This window comes from Herpailurus yagouaroundi, unplaced genomic scaffold (genome assembly GCF_014898765.1).
Source record: "Herpailurus yagouaroundi ecotype Mexico unplaced genomic scaffold, PumYag 189, whole genome shotgun sequence".
Taxonomy (NCBI): domain Eukaryota; kingdom Metazoa; phylum Chordata; class Mammalia; order Carnivora; family Felidae; genus Herpailurus; species Herpailurus yagouaroundi.
Window position 1 is genome coordinate 4,092,645 of NW_024412420.1, and position 24,572 is coordinate 4,117,216.

Here is a 24,572-nt window from a genome sequence, read left to right on the forward strand (position 1 = left end):
ATAAGTTCAAGAGTCTGGCAATATTGTCATTAGAATAATGGTCTTCATAAGCGCTAGTTTTCATGATCCTAAAGCTTCATTTTTAACACCCTTTGAAAGGCTGTAAAGTAGGAAAGGCTAAACTGGGGAGGAGGAAAACTTAGTAGATAAATTACATAGACCTTGAGGTGATTCTGTGCTCAAGAAGCAGAGACGTGGAGTCACTGAATGAACATGAAAGAACAGGCAGTGTCTACAGTCAGAACTGAAAGGTTTTAGTTTACCTAGTTAATTCCTTAGATTTACATCTTAGTTCCCTCCTTATCTTGCATGTGCATATAAACTTAGGCTTACTGAGCCATTTTATTTTTCTCCCCAAATAAGACTAATTTTATAGGAGACATAGGGGCCACTGCAGCAGCTAAGCTGAGGAACGTATGAGAAACTGTTCATTTTCTGTCCCCTCCTGTCTTAGGCTGATCTGTCCCTTGATGTGCTACCTGCTTCTGCTACCGACCCATACTGCAGACTTCTCATTCATCCCCAAGGCCTCCAAGCAATGTCCAATAGGGAATCGACTCTAAAAGGAACCAGACCAGACCAGACCAGACCAAAAAGGTGTGCAGCCCTTTCATTGTGGTGACTGAGGGAAGGAAAGAATGGGAGGGGGTATACATGTGTAGTGGACGGAAGGGAAACAGACGGTCAAATTACTATATCTCTTCAGTTTCTTTTAGAATAGAATTCTGCAACCATACTATCGCTGTTGTGTAAATATAGGGGAAGTTCAAGATGGTGACCTTGATTAGAATATGTCTGGAGAGGAATACATGGAGTGTGTGAGATAAGACACCGTTGGTTATGAAAGATGTTGAAGTCCTGAAATAATGTGACCATCTGAGGAATTTTTTTAAGCCAGAGTTTATAAAAATATCACCAATACAGCCTGCCCCCTCACTGCCCGCCACAGGAGACTTCTTGGACTGGAGACATTTGTTTAATAATAGCTTGTCTCTGATATTCCCAGTAGCTACCTCTCTGAGGAGAGGATAGCAAACGTTCAGGACATCATCCTACAAAGTTCCAGTAGCAGTGACGCCTACGCGGAAGACTTGGAACTGCAAACAGAGGCTGGGGTCACCTCAGTGACATCTGACGCCGTCCAACCACAAGTTCGATTTTTGTTCTGTGGGGCGAGAAAGACTGTACTAAAAGACAAAAATAATTTCTTATCTATACTTTCTCACTTGTTTTTATTTTTTTGGCGGGAGAGGGGGATGTTCGGGCAAAATTTCCTGTCCTCTCTGGCGTTAAGGGGAGGATGGGAAAGCTCAGCCCTTCGCCCAAGAATAAGCCAGTAATGACATCTCTACGCGTGGGAAGTGTTTCCCTCAGCTGGGAGGATCTGAGGCTGCACCCCAGTGGGATTCCTTGCTAGAGCTGGAGGGCCGCTCCGAGGTAGATGCACATCGCAAGCAGGAGTGCGGAGGGGTTAGCTGGCTGGGGATGAAATACCAGACGGGAGAGACACTCCAAGTCCTGGGGGCTTCTCCCAATTTGGAGGCACGGTAGCGCGGCGCATACGGGACTGAAGAGCCAGGTGACCGCCGTGGCCTGCGCCTGCCGCCGAGGGTCTGACAGGAACGCGACGCTGCTGGGCACCGCGTTGGAGTCCCGGGAGACGGCGCCGCAGTGCCCAGCGAGTCCGCGCCAGACCCTGGCGTCCTCCATCTTCTCTCCTGCGCTCCCCCTGCTCCGGCTGCCTGAGCCGCGGACCGCAGCACCACACACCCCCGCGGGGGGGGACGCCGCGCCCCATCCCCGCCCCCGGCCCCACCCCAGCCCCCCCGCGGAGGCCCTGACCCCACCGCCGGCGGGCGCTGGCTGAGCTCCGAGGCGGCGAGTCTGCGGCGGGGACGCCCAGAAGGGGTCCGGGCGGCTGGGGGCGGCGGCGGCCGGGTCGGGGCTCCCCCCCCGCCCGCGCTCGCCGCGGCGGTGGTGCGTCCCGGAGGTTACCGGAAGTGGCCGCGCTCGGCGCTGCCATGTTGAGGAGCCGCCGCTGCCGCTGCCGCCGCCGCCGCCGCCGCCGCTTTGTTGTCGCCTCCTCCGGCTGAGGAGGCTCCCCGAGCGGGGGGAGTGGGGAGGAGGGGGGTCGGCCGCCGCAGCCATGGAGGCCAACTGGACCGCGTTCCTGTTCCAGGTACTGGGGGCCCCCCCGGGGGGGGCACGGGGGGGACAGGGGGGCCGGGCCCCGGGCTGGCGGGCGGGCGGGCGCTCCTCCTCCCCTCCCTCCCGGCTCCGCTCTCCGGCCCGGCCTTAATCCCCCTTTGTTTTTCCGCCCGCCCGCCCCGGCGGAGCGGGGCTGCTGAGGTGAAAGGAGGCGGCCTCACGGGGTGCGGGGGAGAGAGCAGGCCTCGGGGTGAACCCCGGGCCCCCCCTAACACACTCACGCACACGCACACACCCTTCCCTCCCGCCCTGAAGGGGAAGGGAGGAGGCCGGTCGCTGTCACCACCCGCGGCCCAGAGAAAGGAGGGCGCCGGGCCGCTGGATAGCGCGGGCCGCTTGGCCACCGCGCGCTCGGCCCGGGCCCGCACCGTGGGGTGAGGGGGGGTCCCCAGGTCCTACTCTGAGACACCCCCCCACACACACACACACTTCATCCATCTTTCGCTCTCCTGCCGTTTAACCTCCCTCTCTTTTTGTGTGTGTGTTGACTTTCTGACCCCCCCATCCCCGCGAATAGCGGGTATCCCTGGGTTCCCCGCCACTCCCCCTCCCCGCCCCCCCCCCCCGGGGTCCCGGGTGGGGGGGGGGGGGGGTGAGTCTCCCCTCCCCAAACTTTTTCACTGGATTACATTTTTTCTCTCGCAAGCCTTTGCCGAACCTTGGCAGCTGACACCCTCTCCCTCTGTCCAGCTCTCCCGCCGTCCCATTCAGCCCGGGGAATCCCCCAGCCGGGCCGGGGCGGGGGGAGCGGTGGGGGCCGGGACTCCAGGAGGCCCGACCTTCTCCCGGAGCGCTTTTCCCTCTCGTCCCACCTCGAACGTTTCCTCCTACCAAGTGGGGGAGACGGAAAGTGGAGACAGCAAACAAAGTCCGCTTACAAAGCCCCCAGATGAGTCATTCGTTGGGGTGTTGGTCTACACTTTCTGCAAGAAACTTAAAAGTGACTGTAGCCGATACGTTGGCACTCCTCTTGCCCGCCTGTTTTAGGTGGGGGACGGACCCCTGTTGGGAAGACCTAGGCTGGAACTTATTTTTTCCCTGCCTCATTTCTATTTGCAAACGAATCACTTAGTGGGCAGTAGTGATGAGCTCACGGGAAAACTTCGGAACCGGAGGAGGTTAAGAAGCTTGTCACTTTAAATGCGTTCTTCCCGCCTCTCTGGGTTATTTTCCTTCTTTGAATAACTTTGTGAAATCCCAAACGCCTTGCTTGGGCGCTGGAGACCTTTGAAACTAACCAGGAATGGATGCAGAATTCTCAAAAAATCCTCCCAGCCACTGGACCCATCCCAGTGGAGATAATATAGGGAATTGGATAATTCAGACATTACCTATTGTGTAGAGCTGGTATATTGTTTTCAAACATATTTTCTTTCAAATGTGAGTAAATTTGATTTTTAAGTAGTTATTGAAATATATTCGGGCTTCTTAAAATTGAAGATACACAAAATTTGTCAAACTTCTTTTCTCATTCTGATCTAGTATTGTTTTATCATGCTTTAAGTCTACCTAAAAAATGCATTGGGGAAGATATGATGTATAACTACCTGGCATCCAGATTGGTGTAAAGGTGGCAAATGCCCTCTCTAGAAAACGCTTTCAAATGGTCTTTTTAAAACATGGGATTAATGGGCCACCTAAGTGATTTTCATTTGAAGAATGCTTTAGATTTACCATATTAAATCTGCTGTATGTAAACTTAATGGTGATTGAAAAAAAAGGAGAGTTCTTTATGAAGGGAAAAACCTATAACTAATTTTTGGAAAGCTAGTTGAACATTTTTTTGGAATACTTTTATTCTTTTCCTGGATAAGACAAATGCCAATCATTTATTGATCAACTTGTTAATTAGACTTTATATTATTGAATTTTTTTTCAGCAATTAAAATCTTTTTCTCCACCTGATGGAGAAGTGTGAAAGCTAATATTTGATCCTGGGCTTGGCAATGTGTGCGGTGAAAATTGTTGGAAAAATAATTTAGAGCCAAAGACAGTGGAATGGGTTCAGAGAATATTTCAGTCTTTTCTATAGAAAGGTATGAATAGACTTATTCAGTTTCGGTTTTAAGTAATTTTCCCTGGGGAAATGGGAGAGTTAAACTCTCTCGTTTGTTTCCTAGAGCATACTGTGGAATTTGTATTTTAAAACAGTTTAATACCTGCTTGCTTTCCAGATAACCTGGTGGAAAGTGAAAGCCATAGCTGTTAAGATGTTTGATGGATGATTCTCCTAACAGGACATTCAAGATATGACTCACTGATGCTAATTTGTTTCAGTACAAAATCTTTTGCCCTCTGGCACTGGAGATTTCATGGTGCTATATCCTACCACCCTGGGTGATGAAATAACATTTCTGTTTTGTTTTTTGCCAACCCCAGAAAAAGGAAGGCTTGGGCAGGGTTAAAAAAGCCTTCAAGTTGAAAGAGATGGGAGATAAAATGAAAGCTTTGGTTTGATGATACTAGTCAAATAAAAGTCTACCCAGAATTTTTTTTTTTCTTTAATCACTTAACTGAAGGCAGGCCATGGTGGTTATTTTACTCTGTCTCTCCCTCAGTGAACAAGTTGGGGAAATCCAGTTCCCCTCTTAGAAGGCTTCATGTAGAAGTGTGGGGATCCTAGGAATCCTCAGAGAGTGATTCCCATAGTGGTCGAGGCATTCTACAGCATTTCACCCAAGAGCAGGGACCTGGTGTGACCCTCGTGTGAGAGTGAGCTTCATCAATGCTGTAAAAATACTTTATGTTGCCACAGACATCTGAATTGGTAAAATGGCAGTAAGTGCTTTTAGTACTCCATCGAACTAATGGTTGTTCAGAATTGAAAAATGCCTCTAAACACTATAAGTCTGAACTTTGGCCAGAAGATTTGCATTCCCTATTATCTGATCTGTTAGCCTTTGAAATTGTATATCGTGAGCTATCTTCAGCTATTAACTGTTTGTATACTGTATGGAAACTTGGGTATACAGGTTGGAAAGGGGGTAAGATTTGCATCCAAATTCTGTAAAGTTTCTACTAATGTCTCCTGGGCAGACACTGACATTTACAGTAGCTCCATAAATTAAATTAAAAGTGGACTGTAATTCAGTATGATCCCTGAGTCCAGAAAGATACTCATAAGTAAGCACACAATTTCTGTATTTCCAGGACTGAAAGGGTGATTCAACCAAAATTATTAAATTGAAACTGGTAGCTGTGGATACCACACTTCCTAATGATTTGGGGAGACTGGTTCCAGGCTTAGCTGCTGTGCTGCCATCACGTAAATATTACAGCTATGTGAGATAGACACTCTTATCCATCAGGGGAGAAGCTCTGAGCATGTGTGTCTGTCTCCTTGTTATTTTCTTCTTAATCAAGTTAACTGTAGGATCTGTGATTATAGAGTGAGAAGGGTAAATAAGTGGCTAGGGTGTCTAAGATGATGGGATGGGCCCTCCTAGGATGTTGTGTGCTTAAAATATTTGGAACTCTTGCCTTCGAATGCATGTATCCTTTTAGGATTACAAAACTCAAGCATAGGGGCTTGAGCCCACTATCAAAAGTTGCAAAATAATGGTGGTAAAAAGTACAACGTATCAGGAAGAACTATTTCAGGAATTTTCCCCATCATTTCCTAATTGTTTATCAGTATGGAGAATTTTAAAAGAAGCAAAACCAAGAGAGTAACTACTCATAAATACCAAGAACATGATCCACCACAAAATTTTGGTTTCAGTGCAGCTAAAGAAAATTTCTAGACAGCGTCCAGTTCTGGAGTGGAGAAGCACATTATAACAGCAAATGTCTAATACTTTAACGAAACATCCAAGTGCTGGAAGAAGATGGAAATGAAAGGAATTTTAATTATTTACGGTTTGTGTTCTCTTGCTAGTCCGTCTCTGAGAGTTTCAGGTTTGAACAACTAGTGTTGTTAAAGGATGCAGATTTGCAGCGTAAGAGTAAATGAACTGGGAAACAACTGACAGGTGTTTTGCTGTGGGCTACCTTCACACATGCCTTCCAGGCTGATTAATAGCAGGTTTAATTTCAGTCAATCTTTTAGTAATAAAGTAAAGTAAAAACTTTAAAAGGAAACTTACCAAACCGTGTTTGTATTCAGAGAGCTAGATTCCTGTTATCTCTTAGCAACAGCCTCCTTCCTCCAGCCCTAAGTTTTCTGATGGAAAGGGAGAGACAGTGCCTTTCTTTTCCTAGGTAAAATAGACAAATAGATGATTATGTGTATACATGTGTATGTATATGAATGTGTAGTGTGTGTGTTACTGCAGTAAGGTACTCGCAGATACTTAGTCTGGAGTGTGACTTTTTTTTTGTTTTGTTTTGTTTTTGGACAAGTTATTTAAATTTGGTTTCAGCACTGACAGACTAATGCAAACTGATTCCATCCGCTGGTATGTCCCTTATGAACCAGGGTGGTGTGTAGTCAGCTGTTTGAAAGCAAGATCACTGTCAGCAACTTGGTCATAAAAGTTTTGTGTCTGCACAGTGATTTTAATGCTTTGTACTGGAAGCTCTAAGGGTCTCTAGGTGGTTGCTGGATCACTGCTGCAGGGAGTAGCTTACAGGCTCTTTGATTGTTTCTTCTGGTCTCTGTTGTCTGTGGGACATGTTGAATTTTGAAGGCCATTGTGAGAGGCTGAGTTTCTGAAGTGTAAATGTTTGGTTTTAGGCCCATGAAGCCTCCCATCACCAACAGCAGGCAGCACAGAACAGCTTGCTGCCCCTCCTGAGCTCTGCTGTGGAACCCCCTGATCAGAAACCATTGCTTCCAATACCAATAACTCAGAAACCTCAAGCAGCACCAGAAACATTAAAGGATGCCATTGGGATTAAAAAAGAAAAACCCAAAACTTCATTTGTGTGCACTTACTGCAGTAAAGCTTTCAGGGACAGCTATCACCTGAGGCGCCACGAGTCCTGCCACACAGGGATCAAGTTGGTGTCCCGGTCAAAGAAAACTCCCACTACGGTGGTTCCCCTCATCTCCACCATCGCTGGGGACAGCAGCAGAACTTCGTTGGTCTCAACCATTGCTGGCATCTTATCAACAGTCACTACATCTTCCTCGGGCACCAACCCCAGCAGCAGTGCCAGCACCACAGCTATGCCCGTGACCCAGTCTGTCAAGAAACCCAGTAAGCCTGTCAAGAAGAACCATGCCTGCGAGATGTGTGGGAAGGCCTTCCGAGACGTGTACCACCTCAACCGGCACAAGCTCTCCCATTCGGACGAAAAGCCCTTCGAGTGTCCTGTTTGTAATCAGCGCTTCAAGAGGAAGGACCGGATGACTTACCATGTGAGGTCTCACGAAGGAGGCATCACCAAACCCTATACTTGCAGTGTTTGTGGGAAAGGCTTCTCGAGGTACTGCATTTTGCTTTGCTTTGCTTTCATTATGGTATCAGTGAACTTCAGTTTTGTCTCTTTGCGATCTAGAAGGTTTATGTGAGAATAGCTGTGGGCAGGCCTGTGTTATTAGAGGAGATTGGTGATAGATAAAGTATTACACCTCCAGGTCTCATTTCAGTGTGGTGTGGTTGGCAAGTGATGACACAGTGATTAGCTTAATATTTCAGCTGAGAAGTGCCTTGGTGGACTGGGGTCTTCATTTGGCACATCAGTAATTCTGGTCACTGCAAAACCACCAGTTTCCAATTCAGTCGGGTGACTAGATACGAGGTTCACTGTGCAAATCAGAGAAACTTATTTCCTGGCAGTTGGGATGACCTTGGATACTCATAGTAAAAGTCGTAGGAGGACGTTTTTCCATTTATCTGTGGTTACTGACATTTCACTAATTTTCATTTTCAAGGCTTTTAAAATTAATAGAGTAGTAGCTGTCTTTGGCAAGTGTTAGGACTAAAACTTTGGGTATTTTATAATTTAAAGAACCAAGACCTAACATGATTTGATGTTGACTAGGAGAGAAAAATTAACAGGTAAAGAACTAAGACTTTTGTTTGTGGTAAGAGAGGTAAGGAGGCTTGCGCTGGGGGGAGGGGGAGTTGGTAATTCGGCTAGCTTTCTTTAAAATGCCCCCCACCCAAAGCTGCCAAGCATGTAAACATCACAGTGAGTAGCATTTCTCAATGTGTGTTCCATTACATCTTCTGTTGAAACTCTCTCTTTCACAGGCCTGACCACTTAAGCTGTCACGTAAAACATGTCCATTCAACAGAAAGACCCTTCAAATGCCAAGTAAGAGTTAAAATGACTTATCCTTAGTGTAGCACTTAATGCACATTATCCAAAAGGTCTGAGCCAATCAAATCTCACCGTTCTTGAATAGTCTTAAAATCACTGACTTGAGTAAATGTGGTCCATTTGAATTCTGGTTTTATACGAGATAAATGACAGCTTCTATTTCTGTGAGGCAAGAGCATTTAAAAATGTAAATGTGTTGTTTTTGTTAAGCTACATTTCCCTTTCCTTAGGCAACAGTATTTATTGTTATAAGAAAAAAATTTATAGTCTGGCAAAGGTCATTATGTGTTTGAAATGAATGAAATAAATGAATGAAATGCTTTAAATTATTTGCTGGGTTGATGATTGAGGTTGTTTTAACTGTAATAGAAGAAAACTAGGAATTTTCTCCCAAATGTTATCACTTACTGGATGTTTGTCTGCCAAATTCGGGTATTTTCTAGTTGTTTGAAAATCTGTTGATTTTATTTCACATAAGTTGTGATAATGAAAAGGTTAGGAATCTTGCTAAATCAAATGACTTTTTTAGACCTCAGTAATTTTAGTTTGTTGTTGGAAGTCTTTTTGTGCTCCTTTCAGTTAAATGTGTTAATGACTGACTTTATTAAGTAAATGATTTGAACTGTAAGAAAAATCCAATTTGAGGAAGGAAGCTAGTGTCATTTGAATGAGTGCCTGCTATGTGCGAGGCCTCGGGCCAGTCTCTTAATCCCACCAATAAATTTGTGAGGTAGGTATTATTTACCTTCATTTTACAGATGAAGAAACACATTCAGATAGGTTAACTAATTTGCTCAGTGTTACCTTGTCGTGAATCAAGGAGCTGGATTTAAATCCAGGTTTAACTGACTCTACGGCTCACATCTTTTCAGTACTTACTCTGTGTTGATATTTTTTCTTCCCTCAAAACGTAAGGGTCTAAAATTCATCGAGTGTTTTGTCATGATGGCGATTCTAGGTAACACATCCAGTTCAGATTCAACTCAGTCTGCTTGCGGACATGGATAGGGTAATGCCTAGAATATAACGTACTTTAAAATGAGTAGAACAGGATAGTCTATATTTAAAAAAAGTTTTCCTCCCTCATGCAGACATGCACTGCTGCCTTTGCCACCAAAGACAGACTGCGGACACACATGGTGCGCCACGAAGGCAAGGTATCGTGTAACATCTGTGGGAAGCTTCTGAGTGCAGCGTACATCACCAGCCACTTAAAGACACACGGGCAGAGCCAAAGTATCAACTGTAATACATGTAAACAAGGCATCAGTAAAAGTAGGTGACACTTCAAATTATATTTCTGTCGCATTTGAGATTGGTGAAATCTGAGTGTTTTGATAATGTATTGAAGGTATTTTCACTGTGCTGTCAGTACATTCACGTTCATCTTACATGTTTCCTCCCATCACCAAAGCGTGTAAACACACATCAATGGAGAGTAGATACTGATGTTAGAAACAGACCTCACCTGTGTGTATACAGACAGCACTGACAAGCCCTCCGCTAATTTTGCTTTCAGTCCTGTGCTTGTCTACTAACGACACCCAAGTTAGAAAAGCATAATTTTCCCGTAGCTGTTTTTCAATGCGTCCCTTCTTCTATGGAGTTTGACTAAAAGGCTCTAGTGTTTTAGAATTGCGGCAGCAGAAGCCACACTAGGAAGTTGCATCTTATGCTGGGCAATTTTGATTGTTTTTATTCAGTGTTAGGAAGATTCTCAAGCATCAATGTCTCCTAACTACTGATTGAGTTAATAACATGCCCTTAATAGCCTTAAAGATGAAAGGAGTGTTATTAAGTTTGCTTTTCAGACCCAGATCTGTAGAGATAGGATATTCTATCCATTTGAAGGTGTTAAGTGCTTTGCCCACCTTAAATTCAGAATTGAAAATGGACTCTTTCAGGGACTTGTGGATAAAACTTGATACTTGCATCTACCCAGGCTTTTTCTTTGAGATTGCCCTAACCACCAGGAGGAAGTATATTTCTCATTCCGTATCCTATTATATATGTACTTTGTGCGGCAGAAACATTAAGTTCTCAGAATAGGTGGCCAAAAGTGAGTGGGAAAGAACGTTTATTGTGTTTTAATCGCATCCATTTTCCTTCTTTGTAAGTACATTGGGTTTATTATCTAGCATGTCACACTTTGTTAACTTTACAAAAACTTACTTCTAGTGTATATTGTTGTGGTCAAGTAACCACCTAACTATATTAGATATTTTGGTGAGTGTGAATTTGTCCATTCTAATGTTAACGACGTTCCCTTCCAAAAGACACTTGCTTTTCAATATAGCAAAGAATTCTTTTTTCCTTTTATATTGATTTTCCCTAGTTTTCTAGATTCTTTTCTTAATTTATCTATTTTGACCAATATAGACAGAAGCAGCAAAAGAAGATGCTCTGTAGTAAAAACTATCAAGTCCAATGATAAAGGTCAGAGAAGCATGAGGAGTCTAAGTATCCAAGTTTGGGGTTTTGAAAAAAATGGCCGCACTTTTTCAAGGTAAATGTAGCGTTTCTGGTTTATCTTTGGAGTAGCATGCATGAGTGAAGAGACCAGCAACCAGAAGCAGCAGCAGCAGCAGCAGCAACAGCAGCAGCAGCAACATGTGACGAGCTGGCCAGGGAAGCAGGTGGAGACACTGAGACTGTGGGAGGAAGCTGTCAAAGCAAGAAAGAAAGGTAAGATGAGGCAGTCAGTGCTCAAAGTGTGGCTAAAGAAGTGTTTTTGTTCTGTAGTTTATTTTCTTAAAGCTTTGCTATTTTCTGCTTTGTAGTGTTCTTTCTGTGTTGTATTATTCATTACGTGTTTCTGACTTTATAGTGCTGATAATCTTTTCTCTTGGTCTTATCCTTAATCTCATTCAGTCTGTCACTGGGGCTGGCATTAGCTTAACATATATGTACCAAGTTGTCAGGAACTTTAGTTGTTACTAAAATTGAGAGTGGTTCCCTTTCCTTTCATGTATCTTCTAAAGAATCAGAGCATCACTTTTCAACATAGCTTTTTAACTTCATACCTATAGCTTTTGGCTTCTAGACTGTTGTGCAGCCATTTCAAATCAATCTTTTTGTCTATGTACCATCAGCCACGGGAGAGATTCCCGAAATTCCTTCTTTCCTTCCTGACCCCTACCATGTCTTATTCCTGTTTTATTTTAAATTCATAAGGAATCCCCTGGATGTAGGCTTCTTGTAATCCTTTGCTGTGTGTTTTTTTTTCCCTCTTTCGCTTTCATGTAGTACTGCTGTTGCCTTGCACAGATCCCTTCTAAACACCCTGTACTTGGATAAAGATAAAAGGAATAGCCTCCTTTCTCATACATGTACTGGCATCGCAGCCAGATAGGCTTTCCACCCTTCCTCAGCTGCCACTTGCTCCTCTATTGAAAATGAAAATTTGTCATTGTTCTAATAAAATGCTATATGGTTAGGAGAAGGGGTTGGGGGGTGGGGGGAATGTATACGTGCCATGACAATTGCCCAGTGAGTGAAAGAAAGCATGTTACGGAGGATGTTTTACTTAAAGGAGTTGAGAGTAAAATTGTTGAAGTCCTGGAAAAAAGATGATGTCAGACTGAAAGGAAAATGTGCAGGGTTGGGAAGGTGGCACATGTGAGGGTGAAAGCTCCCTCTTTGGTATAAACAAGAATATCCTTAGCAGTGCTACCATCACCTCAAAAGTGAGTTGGTTTTCTCTTTCTTTCTGCACTCTTCCATTTGGTGTTGTATTTCAGTTTGCTTGCACAATAAGACTTGATTGTTTAGCTCATCTTCTGACCTCCATGAAACAAAATGCTATTGTAGTCCCATTTGTAGCATGAATATCTCTGGAAACCACCACTGATGTTAGAAACTTCTATATTCATGTTAGTAAAATGTCACATTTGGGGGCAGAGGAGACTCCTGCCCTGAAAATCTAAACTTGAATCAACGTGTCTCTTTTTTAAATAAGATAATGTTAAGTTCCCAAACCTGAGTGACAATCAGATCACCATCTTGGGAACTTTTTAAAAATACAGATATCCGGGTCGCCTGGGTGGCTCAGTGGGTTAAGCGTCTGGACTCTTGATTTCGGCTCAGGTCATGATCTTGAGGTTAGTGGAACTGAGCCCCGTGTCGGGCTCTGTGCCGACATTGCAGAGCCTGCTTGGGATACTCTCTCTCCATCTCTCTCTGCCCCTCCCCTGCACACACACTTGTGTGTGTGTGTGTGCGCTCTCCCTCAAATAAACATTAAAAAAAAAAACAACAACAACCCAGATTTCCAAGATTCATGTAAATCTCACTATTGAATTTCCTGGGAGGCCTTTTTTTTTCTTTTTTTCCTTCAAGCTCCCTAGATAAATGATTTTGATCATCAGCCAGGTTTGGGAATTCCTGACAGAGAGTATGGAGTTCCATCATATTGATCAAGGAAGGGCTGCATGTTGACCCCAGGTTCCGTGTGGGAGTATGCAGACCTCCATCTTTAGTCTCAAATGTATTTCTCCATTTTGACAGCCAGGTTACACACAGCTAGCCCACCCACCTGTCTTCTTACTGCTGTTTTCTGACACACCAGCAGGTGGTGCTGAATTTTGTTGAGGGGTGGGGTGGGGGGTCACCTCTGAGGCAGATTTTAAGAAATGACCAGGCATTGCTGGATAACAAGGACCAGGGTCCCCCAAATCACTGCAAGGGCTCCTTGATTAATTATTCCTCCTTGATATGGTTGATTTTATGTGTGTGTGTGTGTGTGTATAGGCAATTAAATGACACTAGGCATAAAATTGTGTCAGCATCAGAAACACAAGAAATGGGAGTTTGGGAAGGAGAATATAAACCCATTGAGAGATATTTTGTCTTAACATAGTTAGGAAACCTAACCGGAAACAGGATTATTTAACTAAACAATTTTTCTAAGACTGAAATAAACATGATATTAAAATAGCCTTTTTACCAGTCCTTCTTACAGATTTTTAAAACCTTAACAGAATGTAGCTTCACCTCTGAATCTTTAGAGTTCATAGCAATGAGGACGCACAACTCTCTCCGCTAGTTACAGTGTGCCTTACCAGAAGATTTTTCTGATTACCTGTTCTTGTGTGACCATTGGCCCAGCGCTGTGTAAAACAGGCTCTTTCTCCTGGCCTGCCGATGGTTGGCTCTGCCTGCATGAAGCTGTAGTGAGAATACTAAGCCCTGCTTGCTATCTCTGCCCCCCAGAGTGCCTTGCAGAAATTAACTGATCTTCCCAGCATCACTGTGAGGTAGGTACATAAATCTAAACTTGAAACCAAAAGCACCAGGCTGAACAGGTTGCCCAAGTCCTTGTGGGAGGTACAGCATCAGAAAAGAGATTCATGCACCCCGCCCCCCCAGTTCTGTGTTCAGAGAGCCTCCCTTCCTGATGACCACTTGGTAGAAAACTGTATTTTCATTCATAAAATGTTTGTCCTTTTAATTAAAAAAAGTTGATTCAGAAACTGTGCATTTTGTTCATTGCTTTGGGAGTCTAAAGGCCATTTTGTCTTCTTATTTTAGAAGCTGCTAACCTGTGCCAAACCTCCACGGCTGCTACGACACCTGTGACTCTCACTACTCCATTCAATATAACGTCCTCTGTGTCGTCTGGGACGATGTCAAACCCAGTCACAGTGGCAGCTGCAATGAGCATGAGAAGTCCAGTAAATGTTTCAAGTGCAGTTAACATAACCAGCCCAATGAACATAGGGCACCCTGTAACTATAACCAGTCCGTTATCCATGACCTCTCCTTTAACACTCACTACCCCAGTCAACCTTCCCACCCCTGTCACTGCTCCAGTGAATATAGCACACCCTGTCACGATCACATCTCCAATGAACCTGCCCACACCTATGACGTTAGCTGCCCCTCTCAATATAGCAATGAGGCCTGTAGAGAGCATGCCTTTCTTACCCCAAGCTTTGCCTACATCACCACCTTGGTAAACAGTATTATAAAATCAAAATATGGGTTAAAGTAAATATTTACCAGCAACTTACTTTTAGTTTATTAAAGCAAAAAGTAAACCATGAAATCGGGAGATTTTATTACATTAGTTAATAGTAGTGTAGTAGCATTTTTCTCCAATTTGGCTGGGATTATTCAAAGTAGGGTGTGTATGTAACTTATCACTGGACCACTTTAGTCTAATCAGAAATTCCTTTTAGCTGACAGCATTGCTTAAACAGGATAGTAGTTGGCAAGATAAAATGCCAGAATTAAAAACCAATCATAAAAAAGCAAAACCCATTTCAAAATAAAAAAACAGCATTATTGTTTCTAATCCCAAGAAATCATTTTATTCTAAACACTAGCAAAACTCTTCTCCCCATATAAAGTGGATGGGTGGATGGCTGATTTTAACCTGAAGTCCTAAATCCACAGATAGAGAGCTAGTGTAGAATTGTCTGTGTTTATTGTTTTTATGAGTAAATACATGCATTGTCATAATAAAATGCATTTCAGAGAATATGCATTTTACCTTTGGGAATATGTTAATTTCAGGCAGCATTCCCTATGGGAAAGGTGATACCAGCTCTGATATGCAAAGCATATGATAATTTATCATTCTAACTTCAACATATAATAGGGATTGTGACCTGATATTTGGAGATGTAAATATTGCTCAGCATATTAATCCTGATGGAATATAGCATTGTAGTTGACTTTTTAAAAAAAAAAAAAAAATTAAAAAAACAACAACAACAACAACCAAAATATACAAATTGTGTTTTGGTAAGAAAAGGCCTCAACTGACAGCGGAGAAGTCAAGTGTGTGGACAGGCAGACTCCTAACAAACAGAGGCCAGTGGGACTCCTTTCAGGAGCCAAGGAATACTTTGGAACAGTTAAAATATATTGCTTTAAATTGGAAGATGCTGGAGGCACTGGGATGTGATATGCCCCTCTCTCTCCCAATCAGAGCCTGTTGATGTTACAACAGGGAAAGATGTGTTAGTTGCTCACTAGAGTTTATGTCTTATATTAAATTGTATACAGTTTTTATTCTAACCACTAACTAGGTAGTATGCCCCTTCAGAACAGCAGAGTGTATCTTTTTTTTTTTTTTAATTTCTCCTTCCGTTTCTTAATCAAGTATTGTTCAGATTTGTTCAACTTTGTAAATATGGACATCACTTTTTTTTTCTTTGAAAAAACACTTGTATCAGCTTTGTGGTGTTTTCAGGGAGACAGCTATCTGTACTCCCTGTAGAAACCCAGCAATGATTGTGCACGTTAAGACATGTGCTTTTTATTTCTTAGCAGGATGTTTTATCTCTGTACATAAAGTAGAAACCAAAAGTTAGGGAAACAGATACTCTTTACACCATCATGCCACACATGTTTTTAAAGCATTGTGTTTAAAAAAAAAAAAAAAGTTACTAAAACCAAGACGCTGTGATTTTTTTAAGTTGCAATATGTTTTGGGTTTTTGTTTTTTTTTTTTTTTCTTTTTTAATCTTGCAGTTAAGAGAAGTGGAATTTAGTTGTATTAATCTTGCAGAATGTTTGCAGGACTGACTATCAAACTGGATGACTTCCGTTTATACCCCACTGTGTCAGTTCAAGCATCAAACACCTTACATCTGAGGCAGACTTCCTACATCAGGGACAGGTATCTGTGTGTCATTATACAAAACAGTTCGAGGGGGTTGAACTACGTAGTAAAAAATAAAATAGTACTTAGTGTAAAATAATTTTATAAATGATCTTTTGTACTTTAGGACATTAAATTGTACAACTTTTGTATATATAAAAGCTTAGGAACTTTCTGTTTAGCAGGAAGGCAACACATTCCTACACTTTTAATGTATATGTTTGTTATAATGTCCATGTAAACATGCCCTATGTTTGTGCCTTTTAATTAGTTTGTCTCAATAAACAAAATGTAGAGAAAAATATGTAGCTATGACTTTGTTACAACTGTTCTATCCACAGTACAAAGATGGTTTGTTTTTAATCTGTAGAGCATTATGTGTGGACTACTGGAAGGACTTGTGTAGGGAAGGCCCATACGTGGCCCTGCTGAGGCCTGGATTGGGCAGGTAGTGGCCACATTTGGAGGAAGCCCAATTTCCTGGCATGCAGCCCCAGGACTGGGTTCTGGCTCTGCCTGCTGGGACCTGTCATCTCTTTGGCTGGGCTGGCAATCACCGTCCACCGTGATTCAGACAGCCCAGGCTTTCTCCACAGTGGCCCAAGGAGCAGTCCTCAGTGGGGGCAGGTGTGGACCCTACCCCCAGGCTAGAGTGTGGTCGTCAGAACCCTGAAAGTATTAGTTCTTAAAAAAAAAAAAAAAAAAAAAAAAAAAAAAGATATATACTAGAAATGATTGTTTTATCAATTCATTGTATAATAAACAGGAGTGAGACTTCATTGTATGAGTTCAGTTAAAATGCTATTTTGTATGCATTCTTTATTCACTTAAGAAGCTTGTCTGCAATAATAAAGCCACGTCGTGTCTTCTTTTGGGAGGGAGAGAGTTGGCAGGAAGGGGGTGGCGGCGGGCCACTGAAGGGGGGGTGGCGATAGGTTGTGTGGTAAGATTCTCCTGTGTCTTGGAACTGGAATTAAGTTTTGATGCTGATGAACTGATTCAACCAAGTGTTGAAGGCACGACGGCCACCACGCTACGAGAAAAGCAGAGTTTATTTTTCCCTTCTGGTTGTAACCTGGTTGAGAGCTTCCCTTTATCAGATTGGCAGCTAAACAGTTGTATTAGATAATCCTCAAATCTGACATCAGCCTGTTATGCTCTAGGGCTCGCTGCTTGGCCTGCATTTGCCTTTTATTGTATACCCATTTCCCTCCTAAGGTGTGCTCCTAAACGAAGGTTTCTATGTAAGCAGATGATGATTTTTCCTGTCAATACCAGCACTGTATTACTAACATGCAAAATACTGCAGATTTATTTTGACAAATTAAAGTTAACCGGTCACAAATGTTATGGATTGCTTAATATCTCAGAAGCTTCACCGGTTCACCGTGATGGTACAGCAATGTTGAAAGCACTTGCTTCTCCAGGTAGTACGCATCAGCACGGGGCTGGAGGAACGGGGAGGGACTGATGTCCAGCTGGTTGGTACCGAGCTCCTGCAGAGAAGGGAGGGTGGAAATGCACCAGACTGACCCCACAAGTACTGCCAGTCCGCCTGAGGAAAGTCTAGGCAGCCAGGCCTTGGGGCGGTGGCCCAGGCTTAGGCCCCTGTTCCACCCAAAAGAGAAAATGGATTTAGAACATTTCTCATGCTCTCGAAGCCAATGTCTTTACTTGTAAAGGGCCTTAGGCCTGTTTGTGTTCAACCAGATCCATCAGATGTCCGTTAGGTGCCAACAATGTGCCAGACACCATCCGGCACTAAAGGACAGTAAAGGTGGTTCACATGTGGTTGCCACCTCGAAGGAGGCTGTTAAGAGACATGACAAGTACTCCAGTGACAGTATCACCAGATAGCAAATCAAGATGAACCTGACACTTCATTTAATGAAAAAGTTTTGGGTACCTACACCTGTTTTATATAGAATTGAGGCTTTTCAAACTTTTTCTGACGATTGCTTTAGTCTCTATGGACTCCGTGAAAACAGCTGGAGGAAAAGTGTTCCTGGTGTTTTTGTCCGGAAACAGGAAGTGTTATTTCACTGAGTTGCTAGTTAATCTTTACAGTCCTGGGTGTACAGGTCTCTCTGCTCTTCTTGAGGGACTCTGCGGTTTAGTCCTCTCCGAAGAGACCTGGGTGCGGGATGGAGAGGGGATAGTGAAGGTTTTCCCTGAAGTGTCCTCGAGGATCACTGGACTAAAAGTCCAGTGTGCTCATGGGATGTAATCACTTTCCCCTTCCTGCTCTAATAAATCTGGCCCTCAGTCCTGCAGTCTTTGCATTTCCTCCTTAAGGAGTCTCGTAGCCTGAACAAATGCCATTTGTCCCCATTTGGGCCTATAAATCTCCCCCACAGCTGGTCTGACCTTGACAGATTACTGGATAATCTCCCCCTGGTCTTGTAAAAATGGCGGGGGGTAGGCGGCAGGTCAGTGTAATGGTTCAGGGCTCAGTACTGACTGGCTGACTGTGCATTGATCTGGACACCAGCTTCTCTTGGTTGCCCACTTTGGGGCAATCAGACCCATGTGGTTCCCAAGGAAGGAATGGAGAGAGGGTCAAGGGCTTTGCTTTGTTGGATTTTTCTGTGATCTAGCCCTCTCCTTGAGGCAACCCATCAGGGGTTGGCTCGTTAGATTTTCCCTTCCCAAAACAGGCACTTGACCCAGATCTTGGCCCTGGACCATGAGGGTCAAGTATACTTCACTTTACAAAAACTGCCATGTCATGGGAAGAGAAGGGATTTTCACACTTAAGGGTCTGTATCACCCCTGACTTGCATCATAATTTCAGAGATTTTCTTCATCCTTGATTATCTTAAATTGCCATCCCATCTCCTTCCCAATCCTAAATATCTCTTTGAAGAGGACGTAAAATAAGAATTTAAAATCACTCTTCTTATGGGAATGAATCCTTTCTGAGTGTGTACCTGCCAACCATGCAGGAGGAATTCTCTGGAGTATTTTGTAAATTTATATTCTTTATGGGTTTTTCTCAGAAGTGAGGTTCATATGCATTTGGCTGCATGGGCCTTGTTACCTGTATGTCACTTTTCCCTAAACACATCTAGAAAGGGCCTGGAGCAAGAACTACCAGGCTAAAGAGGGACATTTGAGGACAACATTGTGTTCTGTTCTGCCAGTGAACTATTCCTTTGGCACGGGGGGGGGGGGGCGGTGCAGAAGCAAATGGAGAGGACAAGGAGACCAAGGGGGAATGGAAGGGACGTGCTGCCCATCATGCCCATCAGCTCTGTCTGAAAGTCAGTGCCAGGTCCAAGACTGGGAGCAGATGTACCAATTCTAGAGGCTGCTCATGGAGAGAGGAGCCAGCCTCAGAGACTGGGATGCAAATTTAAATCTCTGTCAATCTTAGGGGCAGTCAGGGGCCACCAAAGGCACAGTCTTTACAGAGTCCGCTTAATCCACTCAGAGATCTGACTTGGAGCCTGGATCCCCAAGGCCCTTGCTCAGGAGCCAAGGAAACCTCGCTTTGTTAGCGGGGAAAAGAGCCAGAGAGACATCAACTTCGCTTAGTGGGGGGAAGGGGAGAGGGAGGAGGGAAATGGGAGACTTGGAGGTTAGGAAGAGGCCCAGGACAGGGAGAGAGATTTTGGAGAAAATGTCCTTGTGCTTCCTGTGGTGTAACCCTCACCCCGGTCCCCTCCCCTCTCCACTCATCTGCCCTGGGTTGGACATGATGACTCCGAGGCCTCAGAGACAGGCTGCTAGTCCAAGCCAGCTGTGATCATTTCAGCTTCAGTCAAGGGGCAGAAAAGATGTGTCTTCAGCCATAAAAAGGATGAAATCAGTAGCTGAAGAAACAGGCAAGATTCAAGTGATTAGTATGGAATCCCCCTACGGTGGGGGTCCATGAGCCACTTCTAGCTGAAGAGGTGGGCATCCTTCCCGGAATGCCACAGCGTCATCCCAGGAGAGCAGGCCCTGACTCACGGTGGCCTGTCCAACACAAGAGAAGTTCTGCCACTTTGTCAACACCAGGAGCTCTGTGGCCATCAAGGATCGCTGAGGGAGAATGGGGCAAGGCTGGAGGTGGGGAAGGAGAGTCAAAGGGGGCGGAGCCTTTCTATATGCTGTTCCCTAGGCCTAGAACGGCCTCCCCACAAGCAACTTTCCCATTTCCTCCATTGTGAACCCCTAGAGGTCTTGCAAAACCAATGTAAATGTGGCTCCCTCTGAAACCTCCCCTGTAACTTTAGGTGGTTGGCTCATTCCTCCTCAGTGTGACAGGAGAAGTTGGCAGATACCCAAATAAAGTAGAGGTAGGCCAGCACCCTCTGGTTTCTAAGTCCGACTGTGGGTTCCACATCCCCTAAATCTCTGGTTCCAAATTAGTGGGGCTGTGACAGCCTGTGGTTTTACTGACTTTGCCCTGTATCGATGAGTCCCAGTGTCCGGGAAGCCTGAAACACAGCAAAGAACCAAGTGCCGAGACCAGAAACAACAGCAACAGGTAAGTGTGGCCACCAGAGGATCCAGTGGAGGGTGAGACCTGGCAGACCGTCCCTGAAATACAGGGTTGCAATCAAAAGCAGTTGGAATCTGACAGGCCTGGGTGTAAATCCAGGCTGTGCCACCTGGAGCTGTGTGATCTTGGGCAAGATACATAACCTCTCTGGCCTCCCTTTCCTCAGCTGTAGAATGACAGTAAGAATGGACCCCCCCCTCCACCTGGTCCTCCTAGTTTCCTATGCCAGGAACAGCAACATCACTTTGCTCAGAGACACTAACTGCATTCTCCCTAAGACCTTCAAAGGAGCCGAGTGCTTTCCTGCATGGCTTCCCCACCTCAGACTCTCAGATTCTAAGGACTGGCATCCAGCATAGGAACCAGAGCCTCATGCAAGAATGAGACAGTTAGATGGAAGACGCAACTTCGGAAAAGCCGCTAACTGATGGCTGGCCGGAGATGTGGCAGACAGGGCTCAGGTTAGACCCAGGGAAGAACCACCGGGCTGGGAGACCTGGAAAAGTGGTCATGACATGTGCCCAGCTGGGGACGGTGCATCCTGCTTCAGAGAAGTCTTTCCATCTCGCTTCCTGCCCCCGCACGCATTACATCCACACAAGATCCGCGGTCCCACCTCCTGACCAGAGAGTAAGTTCTTACAGTGGACTGCAAGTCTGGCTCAGGCCTGCCCTCCTGACTTCTCAAGAGGAAAGGAAGCGCCGCCTCCTGCCCAGGCAGGATGGGGGAGAGAAGCCTGACAGCCTCCTCACACCTGCTCGCTCCCGAGTCAGTCCCAGTCGGCTCCACCTGCTCTCCCGAAGGAAGGCGTCCCGGGGCTCACGCGCTCGGAGGGTGGGGGTGGGGGGGCCGCAGAGAGCGCGGCAAACGTGGGTTTTGCCAGGGCCGTATCGGTCAAGTTCCCGTGGTGCCCAAACTGCCATGCCTAGCGTCCGGTGCCTTCCGCCGTTTGGCCCGATCTACTTTGCCGGCCTCCCCTCCGCGATCCCGCCCCCGGGCCGACCAGAGTTACCGTGGGGCTGCGGGGGAGCAGCTGCGAGCCACCAACCCGGGGCGTGACGGCCCGCCCCCACCGGAGCACCGCCGAGCCGGGATTGGTTGAAATCTCCTGCGTTCTGATTGGTCGAGTCAGGGTGTTCATTCACGCCGAGCCGTCCTCCTGCAGAAGTTTCTCCAGTGCTGGTTCACTTTCTTCTCCCCGCACGGTAGTTGTACGTTTTCTATGTAAATAGGTACAGTGCAGCTCTACGCTTCCGCAGGTGAAGTGCCGCCGAATAGCGTTGGCCCCTGAAGGATGGCCGGAGCTGTCATTTTGTTGTAGCCAGCACCCAAATCACACAGGTGCGGCGAATCGGGAGAGGCTTGTGGGAAGCTGGGGGGGACTGCGTTTTGCAGCCCTTGGGAAGGCCGCCGTTCATCCTGGGATGCCCTTTGCTGGGGTGGCCTTTCAGAAGACTCGCTATTGCTAGAAACCAGTCCGTTCTTCCGCCTACGCTTACATTTCACATTTCATTGCCTTCTGTCATGTTGTTCCATATGGTAGGAATGCTTTTCTCGCTCACTTTTTTTTTTTTTTTTTTCAAATGTGCTTAAATATTCCTGCTCACCAGGATCCTCCGGAGAAAACCCTGATTGCAGGGCTTGGGCACAGAAAACATAAAGTGAGCTTGAAATATTTTTCAAACACTTTTTATTTGGAAATAATTTAAAAATTACAAAAAGTTGCAAAAATGAAAATAGTACAAGAAACACCTGTATACCCTTTACCCAGATTCACCTATTGCTAACATTTTATTCCGTGTTTAATTACATATAGGCTCTCTCTCTATCTCTAATTTTTTAAAAACTATTACAGGGTTTCATACATCACGGCCCTTATCCCTAAATACTTCTGTATGCATTTCCTAAACATAGATAATGCTCTTACACTCTTATACTCTTATTAACTTTATACACTTACATCTGTATAATACTTTCATTTAATCTACTATCCATATTACAATTTCGTCAGAGGGTCTAATTATATCCTTGACGGCACCCAGTATAAGGTCTAGTCTAGGGTCAGGTATTGTGTTTAGTTGTTGTGTTTCTTTAGACTCCTTAAAACTGGAACATTTATATGACTACCTTTATTTATTCTTATTATTTTTTAAATTACAGACCCTGCTTTTTTGTTTTGTTTTGTTTTGTTTTGTTTTTTTTAATAGAACCTTCCTCTGGGTGCCTGGGTGACTCAGTCGTTTAAGCGTCCAACTCTTGGTTTTGCTCAGGTCATGATCTCACAGTTATGAGTTCCAGGCCCGAATGGGGCTCTGCACTGACAGCACGAAGCCTGCCTCTGGTTCTCTGTCTCCCTCTCTCTCTACCCCTCACCTGCTTGCTCTCTATCTCTCTCTCAAAATAAATACATAAACATTAAAAAACGAGAAGACATTTTAAAAAATAGAACATTCCTCGTTTTGTGTTTATCTGATGTTTTCCCATGGTTAAATTGAGATAATGCATTCTCAGCAGGAATACTGCTGAGGCAATGTGTCCTCAGGATATCCTATCTGGAGGCACATGATGTCCCTCTGTCCCCCATAGATGATGTTAATTTAGATCACCCAGTCAAGGTGTTGCCCAGTTTCTCCACTTATGATTACTTTTCTCCCCCTTGCAACTAATAAGCAGTCTATGGGAAAACACTTTAAGACCATTCAAATATCCTCCTCATCAAAATTTCCCCCTAGATTTAGCATCCATTGATGGTCTAATTCAGGTTTACCATGGTGGTGTAAACATCTCTTTGCACAAGTTTGTAGAGATGGGAATGTATCAGATAAAATAGGAACATACTGAAAGAACACAGGAGCAAGGAAATGGCCAAAATTGGAACAATCTAAGCATTGAAATAAATAATGATAATCAATTATAACATTGAAGAAAAGTAATAATCCATGAACCCACAGTAAACCAAGCCTGGGGTGGCTCAGTCTGTTGAGCATCCGACTTCAGCTCAGGTCGTGATCTCACAGTTTGTGAGTTTGAGCCCCACGTTGGGCTCTGTGCTGACAGCTCAGAGCCTGGAACCTGCTTTGGATTCTGTGTTCCCCACCCCACCCCCCCGTGTCTCCCCTCCTTGTGCTCTTTCTCTCAAAAATAAATAAACATTAAAAAAAAAAACCAACAGCATAAATCTCAGTTTGGGCTTCCAGTGACCCCACCGTGCAGTGGTAGCTATGCCCCTCTATGCTACTATATTGCTGTGCCTCTCCTCTGATCTGCCACCATCATGTGACACTTTCCTAATTAGGAAACAGAGCTGAATTGAGCCCTGGCCTCTATCTCCTCCTACCCCAAGGGAAGCAGGCCCTGCAGGATCAGGTATGGGACCTGGAGCTGAGGGTCTTGGACCCTGGAAACTGAGTCACAGCCTAGGGTCCCCTTGTCCCAAGGGTTCAGCTCTGCCAGAGGGCTCTATTTTCCCTTTTAAAGAGACACCCTTGGGGCGCCTGGGTGGCACAGTCGGTTAAGCGTCCGACTTCAGCCAGGTCACGATCTCGCGGTCCGTGAGTTTGAGCCCCGCATCAGGCTCTGGGCTGATGGCTCAGAGCCTGGAGCCTGTTTCTGATTCTGTGTCTCCCTCTCTCTCTGTCCCTCCCCCGTTCATGCTCTGTCTCTCTCTGTCCCAAAAATAAATAAACGTTGAAAAAAAAAATTAAAAAAAAAAAAAGAGACACCCAGTAGGGGCGGCTCAGTCAGTTGAGCATACAACTCTTGATTTCTGCTCAGGTCATGATCTCCCGGTTTGTGGGATCGAGCCCCACGTTGGGCTTTGCACTGACAGCGTGGAGCCTGCTTGGGATTCTCTCTCTCCCTCTCTCACTGCCCCTCCCCTGCTCATTCACTCTAAATAAATAAATAAATAAATAAATAAATAAATAAATAAATAAATAAAAACTTAAAAAATAAAAGAGACACCCAGTAAGTGGAATCTCCCTCGAAGATATCACTCAGCCCTCTAGGGAGGGTCCCCTGCCCACCACCTTGGAACTGGCCGTGGTACAACCCCAG

At 44.9% G+C, this 24,572-nt stretch overlaps 1 protein-coding gene across 2 annotated transcripts; it reads left to right on the plus strand.

Annotated features, from left to right (window-relative positions):
* Positions 1-2,008: 2,008 nt before the first annotated feature.
* VEZF1 (vascular endothelial zinc finger 1) lies at positions 2,009-17,377 on the plus strand. 2 transcript variants are annotated; one of them, XM_040497029.1, is made up of 6 exons: positions 2,009-2,179; positions 6,884-7,578; positions 8,349-8,412; positions 9,492-9,693; positions 10,960-11,103; positions 13,948-17,377. In XM_040497029.1, the coding sequence occupies exons 1-6, from the start codon at positions 2,147-2,149 to the stop codon at positions 14,373-14,375; spliced, it is 1,566 nt and encodes a 521-aa protein (XP_040352963.1). In that variant the 5' UTR covers positions 2,009-2,146; the 3' UTR covers positions 14,376-17,377. The 2 variants fall into 2 exon arrangements, with proteins under 2 accessions (XP_040352963.1, XP_040352964.1); XM_040497030.1 differs by having other exon boundaries at positions 2,011-2,179; positions 9,510-9,693.
* Positions 17,378-24,572: the final 7,195 nt, after the last annotated feature.

Coding starts and splice junctions, on each gene's coding strand:
- VEZF1 (XM_040497029.1), top strand. CDS start 2,147: ATGGAGGCCAACTGGACCGCGTTCCTGTTCCAG. Junction 7,579..8,348: donor TGTGGGAAAGGCTTCTCGAG/GTACTGCATTTT, acceptor TCTCTTTCACAG/GCCTGACCACTTAAGCTGTC. Junction 9,694..10,959: donor TAAACAAGGCATCAGTAAAA/GTAGGTGACACT, acceptor TCTTTGGAGTAG/CATGCATGAGTGAAGAGACC.